Source organism: Vigna angularis, chromosome 3, assembly GCF_016808095.1.
Source record: "Vigna angularis cultivar LongXiaoDou No.4 chromosome 3, ASM1680809v1, whole genome shotgun sequence".
Taxonomy (NCBI): Eukaryota; Viridiplantae; Streptophyta; class Magnoliopsida; order Fabales; family Fabaceae; genus Vigna; species Vigna angularis.
This window is the reverse complement of record NC_068972.1, coordinates 42220959-42241118: the sequence shown is the minus strand read 5'-3', so window position 1 is coordinate 42241118 and position 20160 is coordinate 42220959. Positions and strand designations below refer to the sequence as shown.

General features: G+C 29.7%; 2 protein-coding genes across 5 annotated transcripts; one reads left to right on the top strand and one right to left on the bottom strand.

Annotated features, from left to right (window-relative positions):
• Window positions 1-22: 22 nt before the first annotated feature.
• Window positions 23-5330, bottom strand: LOC108324370 (uncharacterized). 4 transcript variants are annotated; one of them, XM_052875634.1, is made up of 8 exons: window positions 5099-5330; window positions 4907-4966; window positions 3854-4813; window positions 3313-3513; window positions 3000-3203; window positions 2678-2875; window positions 2350-2550; window positions 23-2167 (listed from the first exon to the last, which is right to left on the bottom strand). In XM_052875634.1, exons 2-8 carry the CDS (start codon window positions 4947-4949, stop codon window positions 429-431), a joined length of 3546 nt encoding a protein of 1181 aa, XP_052731594.1. In that variant the 5' UTR covers window positions 4950-4966; window positions 5099-5330; the 3' UTR covers window positions 23-428. The 4 variants fall into 4 exon arrangements, with proteins under 4 accessions (XP_052731594.1, XP_017412805.1, XP_052731596.1 ...); XM_017557316.2 differs by having other exon boundaries at window positions 23-2164; XM_052875636.1 differs by having other exon boundaries at window positions 3000-3185.
• Window positions 5331-7139: 1809 nt separating this feature from the next.
• LOC108325352 (50S ribosomal protein L28, chloroplastic) lies at window positions 7140-9866 on the top strand. Its single transcript, XM_017558415.2, has 3 exons — window positions 7140-7300; window positions 7396-7512; window positions 9483-9866. The coding sequence occupies exons 1-3, from the start codon at window positions 7222-7224 to the stop codon at window positions 9713-9715; spliced, it is 429 nt and encodes a 142-aa protein (XP_017413904.1). The 5' UTR covers window positions 7140-7221; the 3' UTR covers window positions 9716-9866.
• The last annotated feature ends 10294 nt before the right edge of the window (window positions 9867-20160 follow it).

Genomic DNA, 20160 nt, shown 5'->3' with positions numbered 1-20160 from the left:
AAAAACGTTACAACATACAATCAAAAGCAGAAAAGTTGGTCTATTCACTTCATCTTGAACTTGCATCAGAAAATAAGCACGGAAACCAATGATCATGGTTGCTGCAGTGTCCCCGCTGTTGGTTGAACTCACCATGATGCCAAATTGCCCGTCAGAATTTTCCAGATCAAAACTTCACTTTCAAAAAAACAAATTACAAGGCTTTAAATTGAAGTCACAGTTACAATGAAATCTTTGATATTAGGGAGGTTTGTCGAGAAATGCCACAGTTAAAGTTGCAATTGCTGTCACATGGTGGTCATGAAATCTTCAAAGCCTTGACGTTATAACCACCACTGTAATTATGGACTGTTTTTAAAACCTTGATAAATTAGAAAGAAACTCACAACACAAAGGAGAAAAGTAAAATAGAATTGTAAGTGTAATTCTCAAGGTACAGTTGCACAACACATGCAGCTGCTGAAGAAGGAAGATCGAGGCTTTCGCTTATCTTTTTTAGGTGAAGTAGATGACACTGTATTCTTTGTGCCAGCATGGTTGTCTTGTGTCCGTGCCATGCCTAGAAGATGAGCTTCTTCCTCTTCTTTTAAGAGGCCTATGAATGGAGCTTTAGATTTCCTAGAGTAACTTCTTTCCATAGTAACTATTTTCTCTTCCACTGGCATTTCTTCACTGTGTAACATGCACTGCTCATATTGAGAATGAGGCATTGAGTTTATGAGATTCATACTATTCTGTTTTGAGAAGCTTTCATTTGCAGACTTATTCTGATGAAGCAGTGGAATCTTATCTGATTCTCCAGGCCTTGCTTCCTTTCTGAGGTTGAGATTGAAGCTTGGTGATTGTTGCATCTGACTCGAGGTGTTTGGATTGTCAGGGTTTGATTCAGTACTGGGCCTTGTTATACTTTCCTTTGTTTCATTTGCACCATTTTCAAATATGGACTTGTTTGAATATGGTTCAACAATGGACATGGTAGCTGTAGAAGTTGTTAGTTCTGCTTCTGTATGTTCTGGATCTTCTTTATCTTCTTTCTCAAATGCTTCTTTATTATCCAAGTCTAGAGATGGAACTGTTAACTCAGAAGAATTAGAGTTGTCAATGGTGTGGCCAGAGTTTTTGGTCTTGTTTGTTTGCTTCCAACCTAAGTTTGGCATGCTGGTAGCAGTTAAACTTCTGTCTTGCTTTACATTGTCCTGATGGTCATCATACAAATGCAACAAAGAGGAATTATTTTGCAAGGGAAAAGATTCTTCCTGATTTATAGTTACCAGATCACAATTGCACTGTTCTGACATTTCAGTCCCCTCAAAAGTATTTATCATGACATTTGAAACTTCTGGCTTTTCATTCGTTTCTTCAATTTTATTCTCGTTTCCTTCATCATGTCTGCAATCAACATCAGTTAAACCTTCAATAAGAGAAACCCTTTTGGCTTCAGGAACCGCAGAATGTTTTTCTTCTGAAGTAGCACCACTTTCCTCTGAAGCCTTGTTGGAGTTGTTAATATAAGCATCAAATGGTACTCCATTCTCGGTGACTTTAGATTCTTCAACTTGATCATTAGTGGCAAGCCTGAAGACATCAGAATCAAGTAACATATTTCTCTCTCCATTGCAGTCCCCATTAGACTCTATTGACACATCACATATATACACCATGTTGTATTCCTTCAATGAATATTTGATGCATTGATCTGAATTGCAATCGTGTGAATTCTCCATTGATCCACTTCTGCTTAATATACTTTTTCCATATGGTACCTTGCAATTTTCCTCATGGTCAAATTTAATTGGACTAACCACAAGGGAAGATTCAAGAGGTGAGGTGTGGGAATCCTCAGTAGTACAATTTACCTTGGTCAATGAATTACCATTGGTGGTGGTGTCAATACTTAGGGAATCAGATGTAGTATCCAACATGTCAGTACATAATTCTACATGGGATTTCATTTCTTTTGCTAAGCCATCATCCTTAATCTGCTCAGAGTGAGAATTAGTATCCAACAAATTATCTTCTAGGAGTGAGTCTGTGCCTAGAAATGATTGTTCGGAGAGAAATTTGTCTGGCTCATCATTGTCAGAATGTCCACTTGATTCTTGAATCTCTATATTGTTTGACATGTTCACAGCACTCAATGTTAAAACCGTTGATTCCTCTACATCTGCTATAATTCAAATCAAGACAATAAATACATCTTAAATTTTCAGTGTGGGCTTACAATCTCTGATAATTTGGAAGCTTAACTTTAGGATTAAAATCTAAAACATTTCAACAAGTGGATCTAATCTTGCACTAATCAAGTAAATATGGACAAGGCTATCAAAATATTAACAGAATTGTCCTAACCTTGTTGGATTGGAGGCTCATTATTAAGCTGAAGATTATGTGTTAGTAATATTTCTTCTCTCAAGCATGACTCTTCTTGCTTCTTGTATTCTTCAGTGCCTTCTAGTGAAGAACTTGACAAGATCTCAAAGTTTCCAGCTTCAGCTTCAACTGATCCATCGTTTGAAGTGTCAGGTTGACTGACTTCGGTTACTTCATCCCCTGTAAAAGCAGAATCATAGTCTTTTTTATAAATTACTCTCAGAATTTGGTTTGGTACCTAACTCAACTGGTATTAATCAGTTAACCGTGGATAAGACTGTCAAAAAATTAACAGAACTGTACTAACCTTGTTCAGTTGAAGGCTCATTATGAAGGTGATGGCTATATGCCACCAACAATTGTTCTCTCAAGCAGGTTTCTTCTTGCTTTTCATATTCTTCAGTGTCTTCAAACGATGAAAAACTCTCAGAGTTTCCATCTTTAGCTTCAACCGCTTCATCATTTGGAGACTTTTCAGGTTGTCTGAAATCAGATATTTCATCCCCTATAAAACAAAATTATAAGTACGTTTTTTGTAAATTACTCTTAGGATAAGAAGGCCTAACTCAAATGGAATTAATCAAGTAAATATGGACAAGACTATCAAAATATCTAGAAAAGGTCCTAACCTTGTAAGATTGAAGGATCACTATTGAGGTCATGATTATCTGTTACTAACGTGTGTTCTCTCACGCGTGTCTCTTCTTGCTTCACATATTCTTGAGTGTCTTCCAATGAAGAACTTGACAAGATCTCCAAGTTTCCACCTTCAGTTACAACTGATCTATCAATTAGAGACATTTCAGGTTGTCCGACTTCAGTTATTTCATCCCCTACAAAACAGAATCGTTATCAATCTTTTATAAGGCCTAACTCAACTTTGTTTTAGAAAATGTGGATAAGGGCGACCAAAATATTAAAACTATAGCCTTAAATCCTGACCTTGTTGGATTGAAGGCTTATTATTAAGGTGATGATTACATGTTTCTATCCAGTGTTCTCTGAAGCATGCCTCTTGCTTCTCATATTCTTCAGTGCCTTCCAAAGAAAAACTTGACAAGCTCTCAGACTTTCCACCTTTAGCTTCAACTGATCCATCGCTCGGAGACTTTTCAGGTTGTCTGACTTCAGTTATTTCATCTCCTATAAAACAGAATTATGAGTAATTTTTGTAGATTACCCTTAGAAGTTGAACTTATAATCTTAAGTTGGACAAAAGTTGGTGACCAGATTAACAACACCCTTTCATTCCTAGGAACAGACATCTAAAGTACAGACAAAAACAGGAGACCCAATAACATATTTTGGATAGACTTAAATATCATTTTAAAATTTGGACTCACCAAAATCAATTCCACAAAATCAGTTCGTAAGCTAAGTATTGCTTGAATCTTATAAAGACTAGAAAACATCTGGTCTAAGTGAGATTTGAACAATCAGTATTAGTTATTTTATATGCATCATTTTGAAAGAAATTACCAACCTGAACCTTCAAAAGAATTTGTCAACTTCAATGCAGCATCGGAAGCTGGGATGATAGATTTTTCCTGAACATCTTTGCCATTGGCAGTAAGGTTTACTGCATTAGCTTCTTGTTTATCTTCATGAGTTTTAACATCAAATTCACTTGTTTCATCATCAAAATCCAGGCTTGTTTCTATGTGTAGTTGATCAAATTTCTCTTCAACTGTTTTGTGCTTTTGATGATTTGCATTAACATCATCCTCAGGGTCTCCTTCATATTTATCATTTTCAAGTGAACTTCTAGAATAGTAGGAAGTCATTCCTGTAGTCTTCTCCTGAACATCCTCGACTTCAGCAGTTGGATGATGTATTTTATTTTCCATATTCAAGTCACTTTTGCAAGTATCTTCTTCCAACAAATCATTTTTTAGCCTGCTTTCCGTATTGTTGGAATTTAGCCCTGTGACTTCATCCTGAAAAGCTTCGGCTTCTTCCTCCTGAACATCTTTGTCTTCATCCGATGGAAGCATTTTCATGTTTTCTTTCATACGATCACCATGACTATCTTCTTGCAGTGTAACTTTTCCAAGTTCAGTTGTTGCATCTTCGGAAGCCAGTGCTGCTGCACCTTTCTCCCGAACAACTTCAGCCTCAGCTGTTGGAGGAGTTTGATTTTCCATATTTACATCACTTGCATGAGCATCTCCTTTCATTGAATCATTTTCAAGCACTGTTGTTGTATGGTTAGAAGCAAAGCCTATAGTTTTATCTTGAGAGTCTTCATCTTTGGCTTCATCTGTTGTAATTGTTTGAGCTTTCCCTTTTACATCTTCTGCATGACCTTCATCCTGCCATGTATCTTTCCCTGGCTCATTTGTTATATCAATTGAAGCTTTTTCCGCAACATCTTTGGCTATAGATGTTTCATTAGTATCGTCTTGGAAACCATTTTTCTCCGCTTCACCTAAGTTATCTTCCTCTGCAAAATGGAAAATGAAATTAAGAGTTAAAGACAGGAAAAATTGTACTGTACTTAACCAAAATTTCTTCAGCAATCCAAAAAAACATGTACCTTTGATAGCAGATGTGTTGTTATTACCCATTTCGTTGCCCATGCTCAGCTGTCCAAATCCTGCAATATAACCAATGCAAAGAGATTATGCTATAATCCCCACACAATTGATTTGCTTATAATAGAACAAGATATATCAATTAAAAAGGCTCGGAGTTAAAAATCTCCAAGAACAACAAGGCTATGCCATACCATGATAGTGATACTGATGATGATGTTCACATGCTCTTAACTTTAGACATTTGAGGACAGCTTCATTTATGCCACATTGCCAGAGTGTTTATAGCCAGTAACATGGTCTTGCTTGCTCCATATTCTTCATTCTGGGTCAGATATGTTCGCATAATTATCACACCCTTAAAGTAATTGATCACATGTAAAACTTCATCTCTTTTTTATCTATCTGGCATTACAAACTTAGACCATGATTGCTTCATAATCTAAGATAATGTGACCAAACAGCATTCACTTTCGGTGAGTCCATGATTATTAAGCAGCCTTAGCCTACATACCCATGCATATGTGTTCTTTAAAATGTTGTAAAAAATGCTGTCATTACAATTTAACAAGTTATAACAAACCATCATTGTTCCTATGCTGTTTGTTGTTGAGCTTTTGGGAAAACATATTCAACCTCAAAGGGCTTTTGCTTTTCTAAAGTAAGGATGTCTGAATGGACAAAGGAACCGATGAATACAGGTAGGATCATGGGACATGTCCATTAACAATTTGCAAAGAATGAGAATGACATAGCCATTGTCTATTTACTTTTCCATTTGTGTGATGATCATGATTAGGACTTAATCTTTTTCTGGTACATAAAGATGATTCTTTGTATGCAAGGTGGCTTGGGAAACAAGTACCATAATTTTTGGCATTGGATTCATCATTGTGTGCATTATTTCTCTGTACTTTCTGCTTTTCTATATGATAAGAAGTTTAACAACTCACACCTTCCTCAATTCTTTAACTCTTGGAAAGGAACATCAAGAAAAGTTTGTTGCGTTTGTCAAAGGAGTGATATTTTTATAAAAGTTTGTCTATTATCATTTTTATGACTAAGAAATTCTATTGACTTTCTTAATGATTTATAAAAACATCTTTTTTTTAGTACAAAAAAGCACTTTTTCACAAGTATCTTTTTTCTAACGCAATAAATTAAATGATTAAATGTGACCTTCATCATGGTTTGTTCACTAAGTAATTTTTCTTACGATCATAAGTTTCTTATAACTTTAATATACTGTAGTCTTTGTAAGATAATTAGTTTTGATTTTAATTTCTGTAAGAATTTAATTTTATATATATAACCGTGTTTTGTTAAATAATATCTTAAAATGAAAGAAAAAAGAAACAAGACATATTCTATAGTGATAGGGTTGGTTCAAGGTCTATAAAACTCTTGTTTTAGACCTTAAAAAATGTCTCAAAAATATTTTTTTAATATTAATTACTTTAGATTTTAACAAAAATGTTTTAAAAAAATATTACTAATTATTTTATGCCTTCAAAAAATGGTTTTAAAGCTGATATTATTTTTATGTTTGTTTTAGACTTTTTCAATTTATTGAGTCACTCTTATATAATGAAAACTGGTTGCATTTAGGAAGAGACACTTGAACAATTCTCCAGACAAACTTTTCATTAAATACAAATAAAGTTTGTATAATAATAACAAACTTACCTAATCAATTTATGTATAATAGTTATAATTTTTCAGAATTATTCATTGAGTTTTTTTTAAAAAAAAAATTGTGCTTTCAATATAATTTTTAATTTTGTTAAAAAAAAGTTCAATGTAATACATTGGTTTTGATTTCGTTAAAAGGATGATAATTTAAAACAGTAGTATTTGTCATTTTTATATATAGTTAGGTTAAAATCATTTGAAATCTTTCTTACAAGTTATTACATTTCAAATTAAATTGAAAAAAAGAATAATAATAACAAGTAAAGCTATTATTTGGTTGCATCGAATGAAGTAATTCTCTGTCACTACTCACAAAATTTAACAGAGTTTCCACAGAATTTCATCCTCCAAAATCAAAAAAGCCTTTATAATTAAATATCATTATCCTCTCTTATAATTTATAAATCTTATATATCTAAGTTTATCGTAAAATTAGGTGCTTCTGGCCTATCTATTCAAAAGAAAAAAAAACTGAAAAATCATAAATAAATAAAAAATATTTTTAGATATAAATAATATGGATAAAATTAATTATAATATTTTTTTTTCATCTTATCCGGGTGCAGCGCATGGTGTGTGGGTACCAAGTAGTAGGAAATTTGAAGAGATAACAAACGCAGAAGAAATGACAATGGCAATGGCAATGGCGAGTTCTGCAAGCTGTACGGTGTCGTTTAGGAACAGCTTCGGTCTCAACAAACCCTGTAACACTCATCTTCTCTTCCTTCTTTCTTCCATTCTTCATCTTTGATTCTCTGTTTGTGTTTGTGAAATCAATGATTTTGATTTTGACTTTCAGCGGATCTTGGCTTCGTCAGCTCGCAGTTGAGCGGCCTCAGAATCTGCTGCCCCAAATTCCCCATACCGCCCGTCACCGCTTCTCCCTCGTTCCCCGCACCTCTCCCCATCGTAGCCAGTAAGCAATTCCCGTTACTTCTTCAATTCTCTGACTTTCACCCAATTCATAACCCTAACATTCATGTTGGTTCCCATTAGTAATTAGGAAATGTATAGCCAGTTGGAAATTTTCTTCCAACGTTGTTTTCTTCTTCTTCTTTTAATTATATGTACCAATATACTTCCTCCACCCCCAAAATCTCTAAATCATCTCATTGTTTTTCTTAATATATCCATATTTGTATTTTTAATCTGTAAAGGAAATGATTGCTTGAGAGAGGGAGGTTGTTTTAATTAAATTGTTTCAGTAAAAAAATATTTATTTTGTTTATAATATATGTGACTCTAGTTATTTTTAAGATAGGGGTTGTAAAGGTAATGCCAATTTTTAGTATCCATTTCTGAGCTTATTTACTCTTTAAATGCTAATGATATTACTTATGTGCTTAGCTATACACTCACCAATGGCAATTTCTGTTTTTATTCTTACTGGGGTAGTATATGGTGTAATGTATTCTTTTAAGTGTTGGAAAAGCAGTAGCCCGGCTAAGTTGTGACTCTCTTTGGAGTTTCCGAAATTGCAACTTCAAGAGTGATGGTTTCTTTAGTCCCACATCAGCTAGTCAAATGGTTAAAAAGGAATATACAAGTAGGGTAAAAACTTCACTTTACAAACCAGTATTATGGAGTTAAGTTGGATCCAAACCCAAACAATAAGATTTAGCAATTGAGTATCAGCGTCATATATTTCAAACAATTAAGGAAGTGTATGGTGCAATGTATTTCTGACGTTATAGAGTATCAGTATAGTGTAGTGTATTTCTTACTGTAGGGAAACAAAGGCTTGGGTATTGTGTGAATTTGGAAGAAATAATACAGAGTGTTAATGTAACATGCACTATATTAATTGCTCTGATTCTTTCCGTTAGTCAAGCTATCATATTCTTTTCTTTGTTCTCTGATTTCAAAAGTTTATATTACAAACGATGAAAACATTTTTTTATGGGTTTCATTGTTTCTTAATTTCACTATTCCGGAATTTTTTTTATTTAAAATTGAAAATAGAAAATATTTTTCAAGCCAAACGTCAAGAGATCATGCATAACTAACGATTTTCTAAAATCGTTACTTGTTGGTGTGAGTCATCTTCACTGTCATTACTGTGTGATTCTTAACTGCAATCTATGAAGCACTGATACTTTAATTTGTTTCACACATCCATTACTCTCTGGGGCATTGCACTCGTACTTGTTGACGAAGTATCCAAACTCATGAAACATCAATACTTTTATTTGTTTCACGAACCTGATATCAATCATTTTAGATACTTCGCTGATACGTATTGGTGAAGTGCTCACACTTTGAAAACGTGTATATCTAATAAAACTATAAGAAACATAAAGTACGTGCAATACAGAAACATGGAAACATTGTCTCTTCACAAATCAAAATGAAAATTGTTTTCGTTATGTATTATTTTAAAAGGGTACTAAGATTGGCAGTGCTATTCCTGTATATAAATAATAGAAAGTAAGTTATTATGACAATGATTTATATTTTTTTATTTATTTTGATAATGTCTAATAAATGTGTGTTTATGAATTGGATATGTACAATTGCAATCATATATTTATTATATTTTATAAATTTTTAAATATGCATCTTACACATGTTATTTTTAATATAAAATTTTCGTATGGCCACATCGAATGTGTGCGTCATAGACTGCAATCATGTTACTAAGTTAAATTTGTTATTTTTGGGGTGAGATATGTGCAAAATGGATGGATGTTTATTTTGTTTTTCCCTGTAGATTATTTTATACATATCCGTGGAGTGCATTTTTTGGCGGGTCACACCTTGTGATCGTTTGGCTACAAGTTTGAATAAATTTTGTTTTTGTTGATTCAAAAAAATAAAAAAGAAAAACTAGTTGATTGGTGATTGATTGTTCTAATGCTGTGATTTTATTGTTTTTTTTTTTTTCAGAGAGAGTTTGTCCCTTCACTGGAAAGAAATCAAACAGGGCCAACAAAGTATCATTTTCAAACCATAAGACAAAGAAACTGCAGTTTGTGAACCTTCAGTACAAAAGAATTTGGTGGGAAGCGGGGAAGCGCTTTGTGAAGCTGCGTTTATCAACTAAGGCATTGAAAACCATAGAGAAGAATGGACTTGATGCAGTTGCAAAGAAGGCTGGAATTGATCTCAGGAAGAAATAAGAGTACCTAATTATGATTTTGTAACAGAGTACCTAATTATTTCTTCTCCGTATATGACTTTTCAGAAGCAAGTTGTATTGTTTGTAGAGAAAAACAAGATATGGAGAGCTTATAGGCAATGAATTTCACTGATGGAAATCTCTTTGATAAACCCCTCGTGCAGCTTATCCATAGATATCACAGGATCATTAGTAGTTTCTTAAATGTGAATTATCCTACTAAATTGTTTTTCTTTTATGTATTTTGAATTGCAGTCACCACAACAAAAAAAGCTGTTGGCAGAGTCTCTGACTTTGGCTCTTAGTATGGTAATCCCCTTGCAATGAAGAGAATAAGGTGAATGACTATGATAGGTAATTACATTTATCATCTTATCTGTCAAGTATATGGAGATGTTATATAAATCAGTATCCTATTTAGAAAGTAGAAAATGCTGGGTTTGTAAATCACAATTAGTTTTGTAATTCTTTAAGCTGCGAAAAGAACAAAAGTGTTTGTTTCATCGCAGAAATAGGATTTAAGAAATATTATACCTGGAAATGTTATAATGTATGATAAGTTTAACTTCTTTAAGATTGAAAAGTAACTTCTGTAATTTAGAATTTGAAAAGCATTTTAAAGTTTAAGTATTTTTTTTTTAAATGTATAGACACATGTCCGCATAATTTATATTCTTTGGTTTTCTTTTATTATTTAGAGAGAAAAGTTAAAGGCGAGGTGGACCTTTTGAAAATCTGAAATTTCTTTTGGAAATGAATTGAAAATGAAAAACTTGATTAACCAATAGATGGACCTTCATTTTCATAGGTTGGGTCTGGAATTGTATTTTCATTCGGTGAACTTTTATTTTATTATATATATATATATATATATATATATATATATATATATATATATATATATATATATATATATATATATATATATATATATATATGTGTGTGTGTTTTTGTGTGTTCGTATGCATTTATTTATTTATTTTTTAAATAGAAAAATAAAGGAAAAATGGACTTTTTTAAAAAGTGATTTTTTCAAAAAATGGATTGAAAATTAAAAACTTGATTGGGCTTTCATTTTTATTTAGTGGTTTAACATTAACATGATTTGATACATATTAAAAATTAAATATTAAATATATTTGCTACATATTATATATTATACATTATACATTTTTATTAATACATTTATGTATACGTTATACATTATATACACTATATTATATACATTTATGCATTATATTATTCTACGTACATTTATACATTTATTTACACATTTGCTTTTATTTATTTAAACACTTATTTTGTTAGATTTTTTAAAGAGAAAAACTGGAAAAATGATTTGTATTTTTATTTTCTTTAATTTTTCAAAGAGAAAAATTAAAGCACAGATGGACTTTTTCTAACCTTCATATCGAACAAAACAATATTACTATCATTAGTATTTTCATAATTGTAGATATCATTAATGTTCTCATGATCGTGAATATTTAAGATTGTTGCATTGAATTATAAATTTAAAATTAATATTTTTTTATATTTTGAATCATATTTATCATTATTATTTAAAGTTTAATATCTATTTGTAATTTTTTAATTTATTTTAAATTATTAAAGAAAACAAAATTCATCGTCTCAAAACACACGAGTCAAATGACTAATTATTACACAATTAGCATAAACATATATGTATATACAATGAATATTCACTATCAACAAAATTGTTAAAAGAACTGTAAGATAGACTTAAATATAAATACAAATAATTAATTTACGATTATATTTGTAAAGAGGGAAGTGATTTAAAAATAATAATTTTAATTAATATTGCTAAAATTAAATGTTATTGAGAAATATCAATATTAATTGATACAAATAGCAATTACCTGTTTTCTAGACAGAGTGGTTCCTTCTTTGTATTCTGGTGTTATTATTTTGGATATAAAATAAAAACAATAATTTGTTGCTTAAAAAATAAAAATATATTTTCTTGGTTTCGTGCATTAGGAAACTCCAATTAATAGTTAATACTTTGTACACCTTAAATTCAAATGAAATTAATCAATCACTTAGCCTAATTTTATTGGTAGGTGTGAATATAAATGAATGAATGAACTCCTCAGTCGCAGTACATAGATATATGATAACAGTCTCAAAAGGAAACTTGCAAAATGCAAACTTTTACTTCATCAGACCACCTTTAGCTTTTTTCATGACAACATCACAACCTTATTGTTCATTGCATAACACTTTTTTTTTATGCATATGTTCTTGTTCCCTAATCTAATCATTCTTCCAAATAATTTTGAACTTTGAAAGAGAATGACATGAAGCACTTCTCTCCAAAATTCACTGGAAAAGTCAAAAGCACAAAATGCAACATATATCTATATATATATATATATATATATATATATATATATATATATATATATATATATATATATATATATATATATATATATATATATATATATATATATATATATATATATATCCATAGACAAGAACAAAAACATAGTCAGACAAAGATTGTTTTATTGGTCTTTGGTCACCTCATGCATTGGGATTTGAATCTTATAAAATAGGTAACAATAAAATAAACACTTCCAATTATCAATAAATAACATAACTTTAATATTTATAATATGTTTTTCCCAATACATTACCATGAAGATTTTATTATAAAAACATGAGAGTCCATACAAAATTTATGATAAAAGGTCAAAATAAATTTATTATGAAAAAAATTAAATATATGAGTGAAAAATCTTTAACATATTAAAAAAATTATAATTAGATAATATTTTCACTTTTCAAAAAAATCTCAAGTCTTTACTTTAAAAATTTTAATATCAATTTTTAACCAATTTTTGTTAGATTTTCTTATATTTTGAACTGGTTTATCGTCTCTTTCGGTATTAGAATTTTCTCTCTCATGAAGTATATTTAGAAGTATATCAGTCTATTTAGAAGTTAATTTTAATTTTTTTAAAAAATAAATTCTTTTACAAGTCAAATAATGAAAAAATGTCTCAGAACCATTGTGAGATAAATATAAATGTTATAAATCATGTAAGCTATTGATGAGAGTGACATCTTTCGCAACAAACATACTAATTAAGTGGCGCATCACTAAAAACATCTAAATTGGATTAATTCACAGTATCATGATTAATCATCACATACTTTATTCACAAACTCATTTTTCACTTTATAGAAACATATCCTTTGGTATTTGATATTTCCACCTCCATTTTAAATTACTTCACAATAACTTTTCACCTTGAATGTTGGCTGATTTGGGGGAATAATGCACACTCATTGTTTATATAATTGTCAATACATGAAATTTCTCCCTAAAAGTAATCACTTATTTTTCACTTTGGTTCTTGCTAGAAAAGTTTAGAAATCACTATGGTACACTTTTAATACAATCATACCATAGGAAGCATGCATATACAAAATTCTTCAACAAAAGAAAATAGAAAAAATCTTTTATTCAAATGATAATGTTGGGCCTTTATTTGCCATGAACAGTTGCAGGCACAATAAAGCAAAAAAAGAATCAAATTGGATTTAAAATGTCTTTTTTCTCTTAGCTTTGCAGCTGATAGGCCCATGACCACCTCAATCCTTTTGTCAGCTCCAATAAAGGCATAAAGTGGACACTAAAGCAATTACAAAAGTTTGGGACCCTTTCAATGAAAAATCATGTCACATTTTTTTATTTACTTTTCATTAAATCATCAATCTCGTCTCAATTATTGTTTTGGAACCAAAGTAGTAAATTTAAAGTAACATTACTAACATAGTTTGCAAAAATCATTATTTCTTTTTATTTTATTTTTTCATTTGTGTTTTCCAACTACAATAAACACTGCATTTTGGTCTCAGGGAGTACCGAGGTGGCCCAATTTACTGTACGGAACATGGATTGTATGGCCCAGTAAAAAGATTAATTGGCCCATGGACTTTAGGACAGTTGTGGGGCCCAAATCAAACACATAAAAGACAAAGATATACATCTTTTTCTCTTTGAACTTGTCCCACTTTCTGTCTTGTTTTTCTAGAAAAAAAGGTGAATGTGGGGCTTCGGCTATAGGATTAGTGGATGATAACCATATAAATAATAAATCATTTACGAATGAGTAAAGTTGATAATAGAAAAAGGTTATATCATATGCTCAGTTTTTTTCTTATGAGGGTTAGAAGTGGACTTTAAACCTAACTTAATCTCACAAAATTAGCTTGTAAGATGAGATTTGCATCCGTATACACGTTTCAAGTGTAGGATTAGACAATTTTAATGTTAGAAGTAGATTTTAAACTTAACTCAACCTCACAAAATCGGCTTGTAGAGTGAGGTTTACACCCACTTATATACACTGAATTGGCCTTATCTCTAGTTGATTTGAGACTTTCAACATCAGTAACTCTTTTTTTCATATTATGCTCGAATCTTATGAAATTATTACAAAATTTTTCGTATTGGATATTTAATAAAGTTGTACAATTCAAACTCAAATTCCAGATTATCTGCTAATTAATCCGCAAAGATAATCATAATGATTTATTACAAAAGGAATAGTTATAATGCACGCGTGCATTTCCAGACACAAGAGAAGACAAAGCCTAAGACATTAAAATAATAATTATATAGTTTATTTTATGATGTAGTTGTAATAATTTCATAATGAAGAAGATCTTCATTCATGGAAGAAAATAAGTGGTTAGAAGGCAGAATCTGAGTATCATTATGATGCGAAGCATGCTTCATAATGGGGAGAATTCCACCAACATATATCTTTATGCATATTATATCAGTTAGTAATTCATAATGTTTTTCATTTAAATATATTTGTGTGTTATTATTCTAAGCTCGATAGATAGTAAATAAAATGCAATAATATTTTAGGGTTTTACTATAACTAGTGTGCAACTGCGATATTATTTCAGATATTAAAAGAAAACTATTTTATTGCAATGCAAATCATATGAAAACACAATAAATATCAGGAGTGCATTTTTTAAGTTTTCAAATAAATAAATAAATAAAAACTCATTTTTACTTTCTTTATCATTAGAATCATTATTAACAAGTGGACTTTTAATATAATCGATTTATAAAAATAGGTTTATACTCACTGAATTAAGGTTTATAAAGATAGATTTTGAATATTATATTAAAGACAAACTTTAAATTTAATTCTATATTATAAAGCTAATTTGTAAAATGATATTTACATTCTTTTATATATAAAAGATGTGAGATCTTTAATTCTTTTATATATAAAAGATGTGAGATCTTTAATCGTTCTAATGTTATATTATTTGGAAATTTTGTTTTATTTTTTTAATATTTCATACATATTTTTCATTCTATTTATTTTAGGATATAATATTTTATACAAAATTATTATACAAATACATCTTTATCTTATAATAATGTGTTGTCATATAAAAAATTATACAAATATAATGTACGATGACGTGTATTTGTAATCGAGTGATTATTGTAAAACATGATGTTTTAAATGGGTGCAAACCTTATTTTACAATCCATAATAACTAACTGGTATTTTAAATAGGTTTGCTTGCTTCAAATTAATCATCAACAATAATAGGAGTTACTTTCAAACAAAACAATGGAATTGATGTAAACATAAAATAAATGGAATCAAAGCATAAACATGTAAACATAATATTATTCTAAAAAATAAAGAGTTACACAAGAATATAAAATCAAATATAAAATTAGCACGCCACCTCCTCACTTCCCCCGAAAGAAAAACCACTTTGATTTCATAAAGAATATTTTTCCCTCCTTAGGGTACTCAAAGGAGGTTATCTCTACTATATTGAAAATGATACCTTTTTTTCATGGCTTCTTCACACAAAAAGAAGGTGATTGTTTTGGTAAATCTTTTTTCATGACACACAATTTGAGACAAAGTGGAGGCTTTTTTCAAATTATTTATGCCATGACCTATAACGGACAGTAATTGTTCACAATAACCAGAGTCTGTCGTGTTATACAAGGTAATTAGATTTTCGAGGTCAGGTTGAGCGTCAATATGAAAATGAAGACCTATTTTCTTATTTGGTAAAAAGGTCTGAGTGAAAAAGAATGATTACTCTGCCTAACATCCAAGACATATGACATATGTACTCAAGGAACAAGAAAATGTATGTCTACTTCTATATAATAACTTTACTTAGATACACGATTAAACACTATGACAATATGACTGGATTCCAACGTCTAAAAGGTGGAAGTAATGCCGGTTGTCACCAATCTAGTCATTTGGATGGCTCTAAAAATTTTAGAAGAAAAGGAAAGTTTGGTTGCAATAAGAGAAATAAATTTATGTAGGAAACTCGTGGTATAGTAGAAGGGGACGAAAATGATGATATAGAAGAAAGGAACTCTAGGAAGGAAATAGAGGAGACTCATGGAAGGAAACTTTAGACTCTATATTCTTTCACGTCAAGGTTTATAAGGATAGGTTTGATACTATATTATGGAGAAAATTTTAAATCTAATTCAAATTTATAAAATTAACTTGTAAGATGAAGTTTACGTCCATTTATATATTGTTAAATTGTCTTGTATCTAATTGATGTGTGATTTCTAACCATTCTAACACAATATTATTTGAAAGTCTTGTTTTATCTTCTTTAATATTTTATATTTGGTTTTTGTATTTTATATTTTTCATTCTATATTATTTTAGAATATAATATTTTATACAAAATTATTATATAACGAGTTTTGCAATTCGAATAAAAAATTATACAAATATAATGTGTGATAACGTGTATTTGTAGTAGAAAGCTATTGTTGAGTTATGAGTTAAAACTATATGAACTTCAATTTAACAAGTAGTAAGAAAAATTATAACATAATAAAAAAATATTAAAGTAGCATTTAATAAAAGCAAATTAAGTGTAATTTAATTATATATAAGAAAAATAAAAATGATGAAACATATACGATGTACTGTTATTTAGCTGGGAGAGGATGCAAATGTTTTGGAAAATAGACGATATTAATGTGAATAAAGTTGTAGGAAAACATTTTCATTTGGCAACAAAATATATAATATAGTACAATGTCTTTCTTTATAAGCCTTGTTTTGAACACACCTTTTAACCTAATTAAAGAAACAAAAAAAGGTAATTGCTTGTTTGTGTTAAGCACCACGATGAAGATGATCATCACTTCAATCAAATATGTCTTAACATTTTTCACATTATTATAATTAACCTAATCTTATAAAACTATGTGTTATGGAGACTTATTATTGTAATAATAATAGTAGAATGAAAAATATAGAATATATTGGGATTGAGAATTCCAGTTTTGTCCTCATCTCTGGGGAGGGTAATGATTTGGTGCAATAAATGTATTATAGAATGATGTGAGCATGCATCCCAAGCCATCTAATAACCCATCATTATCTTTTATAGGACAATTATGGTCCTCACACACACCTTTTTCCCTCTCTCATGTTTAGTGCCAAAGATAGAGAAATAGCATTTCAGCTACATTTGATGATTTTTGTAACAAGTACAACATAGATATTTTTCTTAAATAATATTTTTTTACAATAAGAGTTTGCATTTTTGTCCACAAAACATAATTTTTACATAGTTATAAAATAACTCAGCAACAAACAACTTTTGGAGAAAGAGAGGGAGAAGAGCCAAGTCGTCTATACCATAAAAGAAAAGACACGTACGTGCATGGAGACGTGAATAAATTCATCACCTAATACACGATAACTATTTAAAAAATAAAAAATAAATTATTTTCTTAAGAAGAAAACTTTTAAATATAATTTACTCTATAAAATTAGCTTGTAAAACGAATTTTTTTATCTTTAATTGTTATAACATTTCTAACATTCATTACTTTTAGATAGTTGATTCTATTATTGATGTTAGATTTTAGAGGGTATAGGTTGAAAGTATGGGAAATGATTGGAAGTGGAGAAAGACTTATTGAAAAAGTTAAAAGTGAGGGAAAATAAGAAGAAAGAAGAAATCAAAGAAAATGAAAAAAAGATAGCAGAAGGGTGTTGTACAGTGAATCATAACACTGTCAAAGTGGTCCAAAACAACACCACAAAACAAAGGTTCTTGGAGAGGGAACCACACCCTCGTGTATGGGACTTAGGTTCATACATCAACTTTTTTAGGGTTTAAATAATTATCAATTTTTTTTTGTCATTTTTCATTTATTTAAAATCTTCACACAATTAATATCTTTCTACAAATAATTAAAATTCAATTTCATATTTATTTTTTGTCCTCTCAACTAACAAAATTTCTTTTAAGATTTGATAAATTAACTGTTTTATATTAATTTAATTATTTTTTATTATTAAAAGTTATGAATCGACTGAAAATAAAACTGGTTAAAAATATATAAATGAATATAAATTTTATTTTATAAATTACTTTTAAAATTGAATTTAATTTAAAAATTATTTTTAATATAATATTAAAATTATGTTTTATTATAATAAAATCTTATTTTTTATTAGATATATTATTAGACTGTGTCTAATCAAATAATTTTATTATTTATTAAATATATTATTTCATCCGTTATTAAATAATTTATTAATTTTAATAAAATTAGTATTATGTAGAAAATAATCTTAAAAAGAATATATAATTACACCCTAACGTAGATTTTCATTCTCATATTATAGTTAGATAAGTTATGTGAGTATATAGTCGCAACCACAGTTTCATATATTTAAATTAATGAAATTGCTATAATTTAATTGAAAAACTATTCCTGAGTAATGTAACCTTAATCGTACAGCATTAGTTACCAATCATATGCTATAATCATTCTTAAATGTACATACTTTAGTTCTTAAAGTTAATTAATAATTACACCCTCTTTGTTTTTTGGGCAAATCACATGTAGGTCATGTCTTTCCCATATGGTCTTTGACGGTTCATTTACATGTTCGAAGGTGATTTTTTTTTTAATTAGAAAACATATCTTTGTGATCAAAACTTGTTAGTAATAGTAATAAAAAAGAAAATATAGACTGTTAAATTATATTTAAATGAACGAAACTAAAAGATAAGCAAACGTACTCTCTAAAAAAATAGTATATACTATTAAAAAATACGATGGATGTAATTCTTAAGAAAGTTATAATAAAAATCATTAAACTTACCATATATCACAAAACTTCTAATTCAACAATTGTATATAGTTTTTATTTATTTTAAATGCACAAACTATTTAATAAACATTAAAATTACAATATTTAAATAACTTCATCTGTGAATAATAATAAAGATATTCCATAACAAATAACACCTTAAATGCAGACCTAAAATCAGAAGACATGAATTTGAAGTGAATGAAACATCCTTATACATATATTTTATAATATGTTTTAAAAAAACATAGGAATATGATAAGCATGGGATGGTAGTGTCTGCAACAAAATAAAAGTTAGATTGAAAAGTATAATGTGTGTTGTTGGGGTCAACAAGTAATGATCCCCTACCAGGTTTCCAACATGCAACCTTCCAAATTATACTTGAGTGTGCTTTCATCAAAAACCTACTTCCATTTCCCACCGTCCGATTTCATTTCTCGTGGGTCCCCACTCATCATATCATCATACACTACACAACAACTCCTCCAAATAATTTCCAACACAACTTCTATTTTTCGAGAACCATTATAAAACTAAATAAAAAATAACTTTTGTATACTTTAAAATTAAAATGAATTTAAATTAATTATCATTAAATGTAAAAAAGAATCTCAAAAAAATAGTGAGCTTAGATTTTGTCCTCTCACAGTCACACCCCGTGATCTGATCCAATGATTAGCATTAGCCAAAGGCACAGTGCACCCGCACCCAGCAAAGTGAAGAATCATGAACGAGGTTCAAGCGGAGCCCTTTCGTATGGTCATGAATCTAATGATTTGAAGGCATCAACCGTGCAAACCGCTGGCCCACAGGACGATGCCGTGAACCGAGAAGCAGTGAATCACAGCGCAAAACTCCAACTAAAGAAAGTGGCGTTAAAAAGAGAGAGTAACATAACAATTGGAAAGTGGACCCCACCGAATGGCGAAAACCATTGAATCGACCGTTACGAGGCTTACCCGTAAGTGGATGATGGGCAGTGAACACTTAACAAAGTAAAGATTATTGCGACATTTGCATTGGGACGATCAATCAGATTTTACTATCGAATTTCTCACACGAAAATCTTTCTTATAATTGTGTTTTTCTAATATTAATATACTTGCATGTTTAAATTTAATATCTTGTTAAACTCTTCTGACATGGGTATGAAAACTGTTTTCTTGTAGAAGTTAAAGATTGATTTTTTATTTTTGAAAATGAAAAAGAAAAGAAAGCATACATAATAACATTGCAGAAGCCTGCAAGAGAG

What these genes read in the sequence shown, in the direction of transcription:
- LOC108324370 (XM_052875634.1), bottom strand. Translation starts at nt 4,949, where the DNA reads ATGGGCAACGAAATGGGTAATAACAACACATCTGCTATCAAAG. An exon ending in TAAGCCTTCAATCCAACAAG is followed by an intron (nt 3,204 to 3,312) that starts GTCAGGATTTAA and finishes TCTGTTTTGTAG; the next exon opens with GGGATGAAATAACTGAAGTC. An exon ending in TGATCCTTCAATCTTACAAG is followed by an intron (nt 2,876 to 2,999) that starts GTTAGGACCTTT and finishes TTTGTTTTATAG; the next exon opens with GGGATGAAATATCTGATTTC.
- LOC108325352 (XM_017558415.2), top strand. Translation starts at nt 7,222, where the DNA reads ATGACAATGGCAATGGCAATGGCGAGTTCTGCAAGCTGTACGGTGTCG. An exon ending in CTTCGGTCTCAACAAACCCT is followed by an intron (nt 7,301 to 7,395) that starts GTAACACTCATC and finishes TTTGACTTTCAG; the next exon opens with CGGATCTTGGCTTCGTCAGC. An exon ending in ACCTCTCCCCATCGTAGCCA is followed by an intron (nt 7,513 to 9,482) that starts GTAAGCAATTCC and finishes TTTTTTTTTCAG; the next exon opens with AGAGAGTTTGTCCCTTCACT.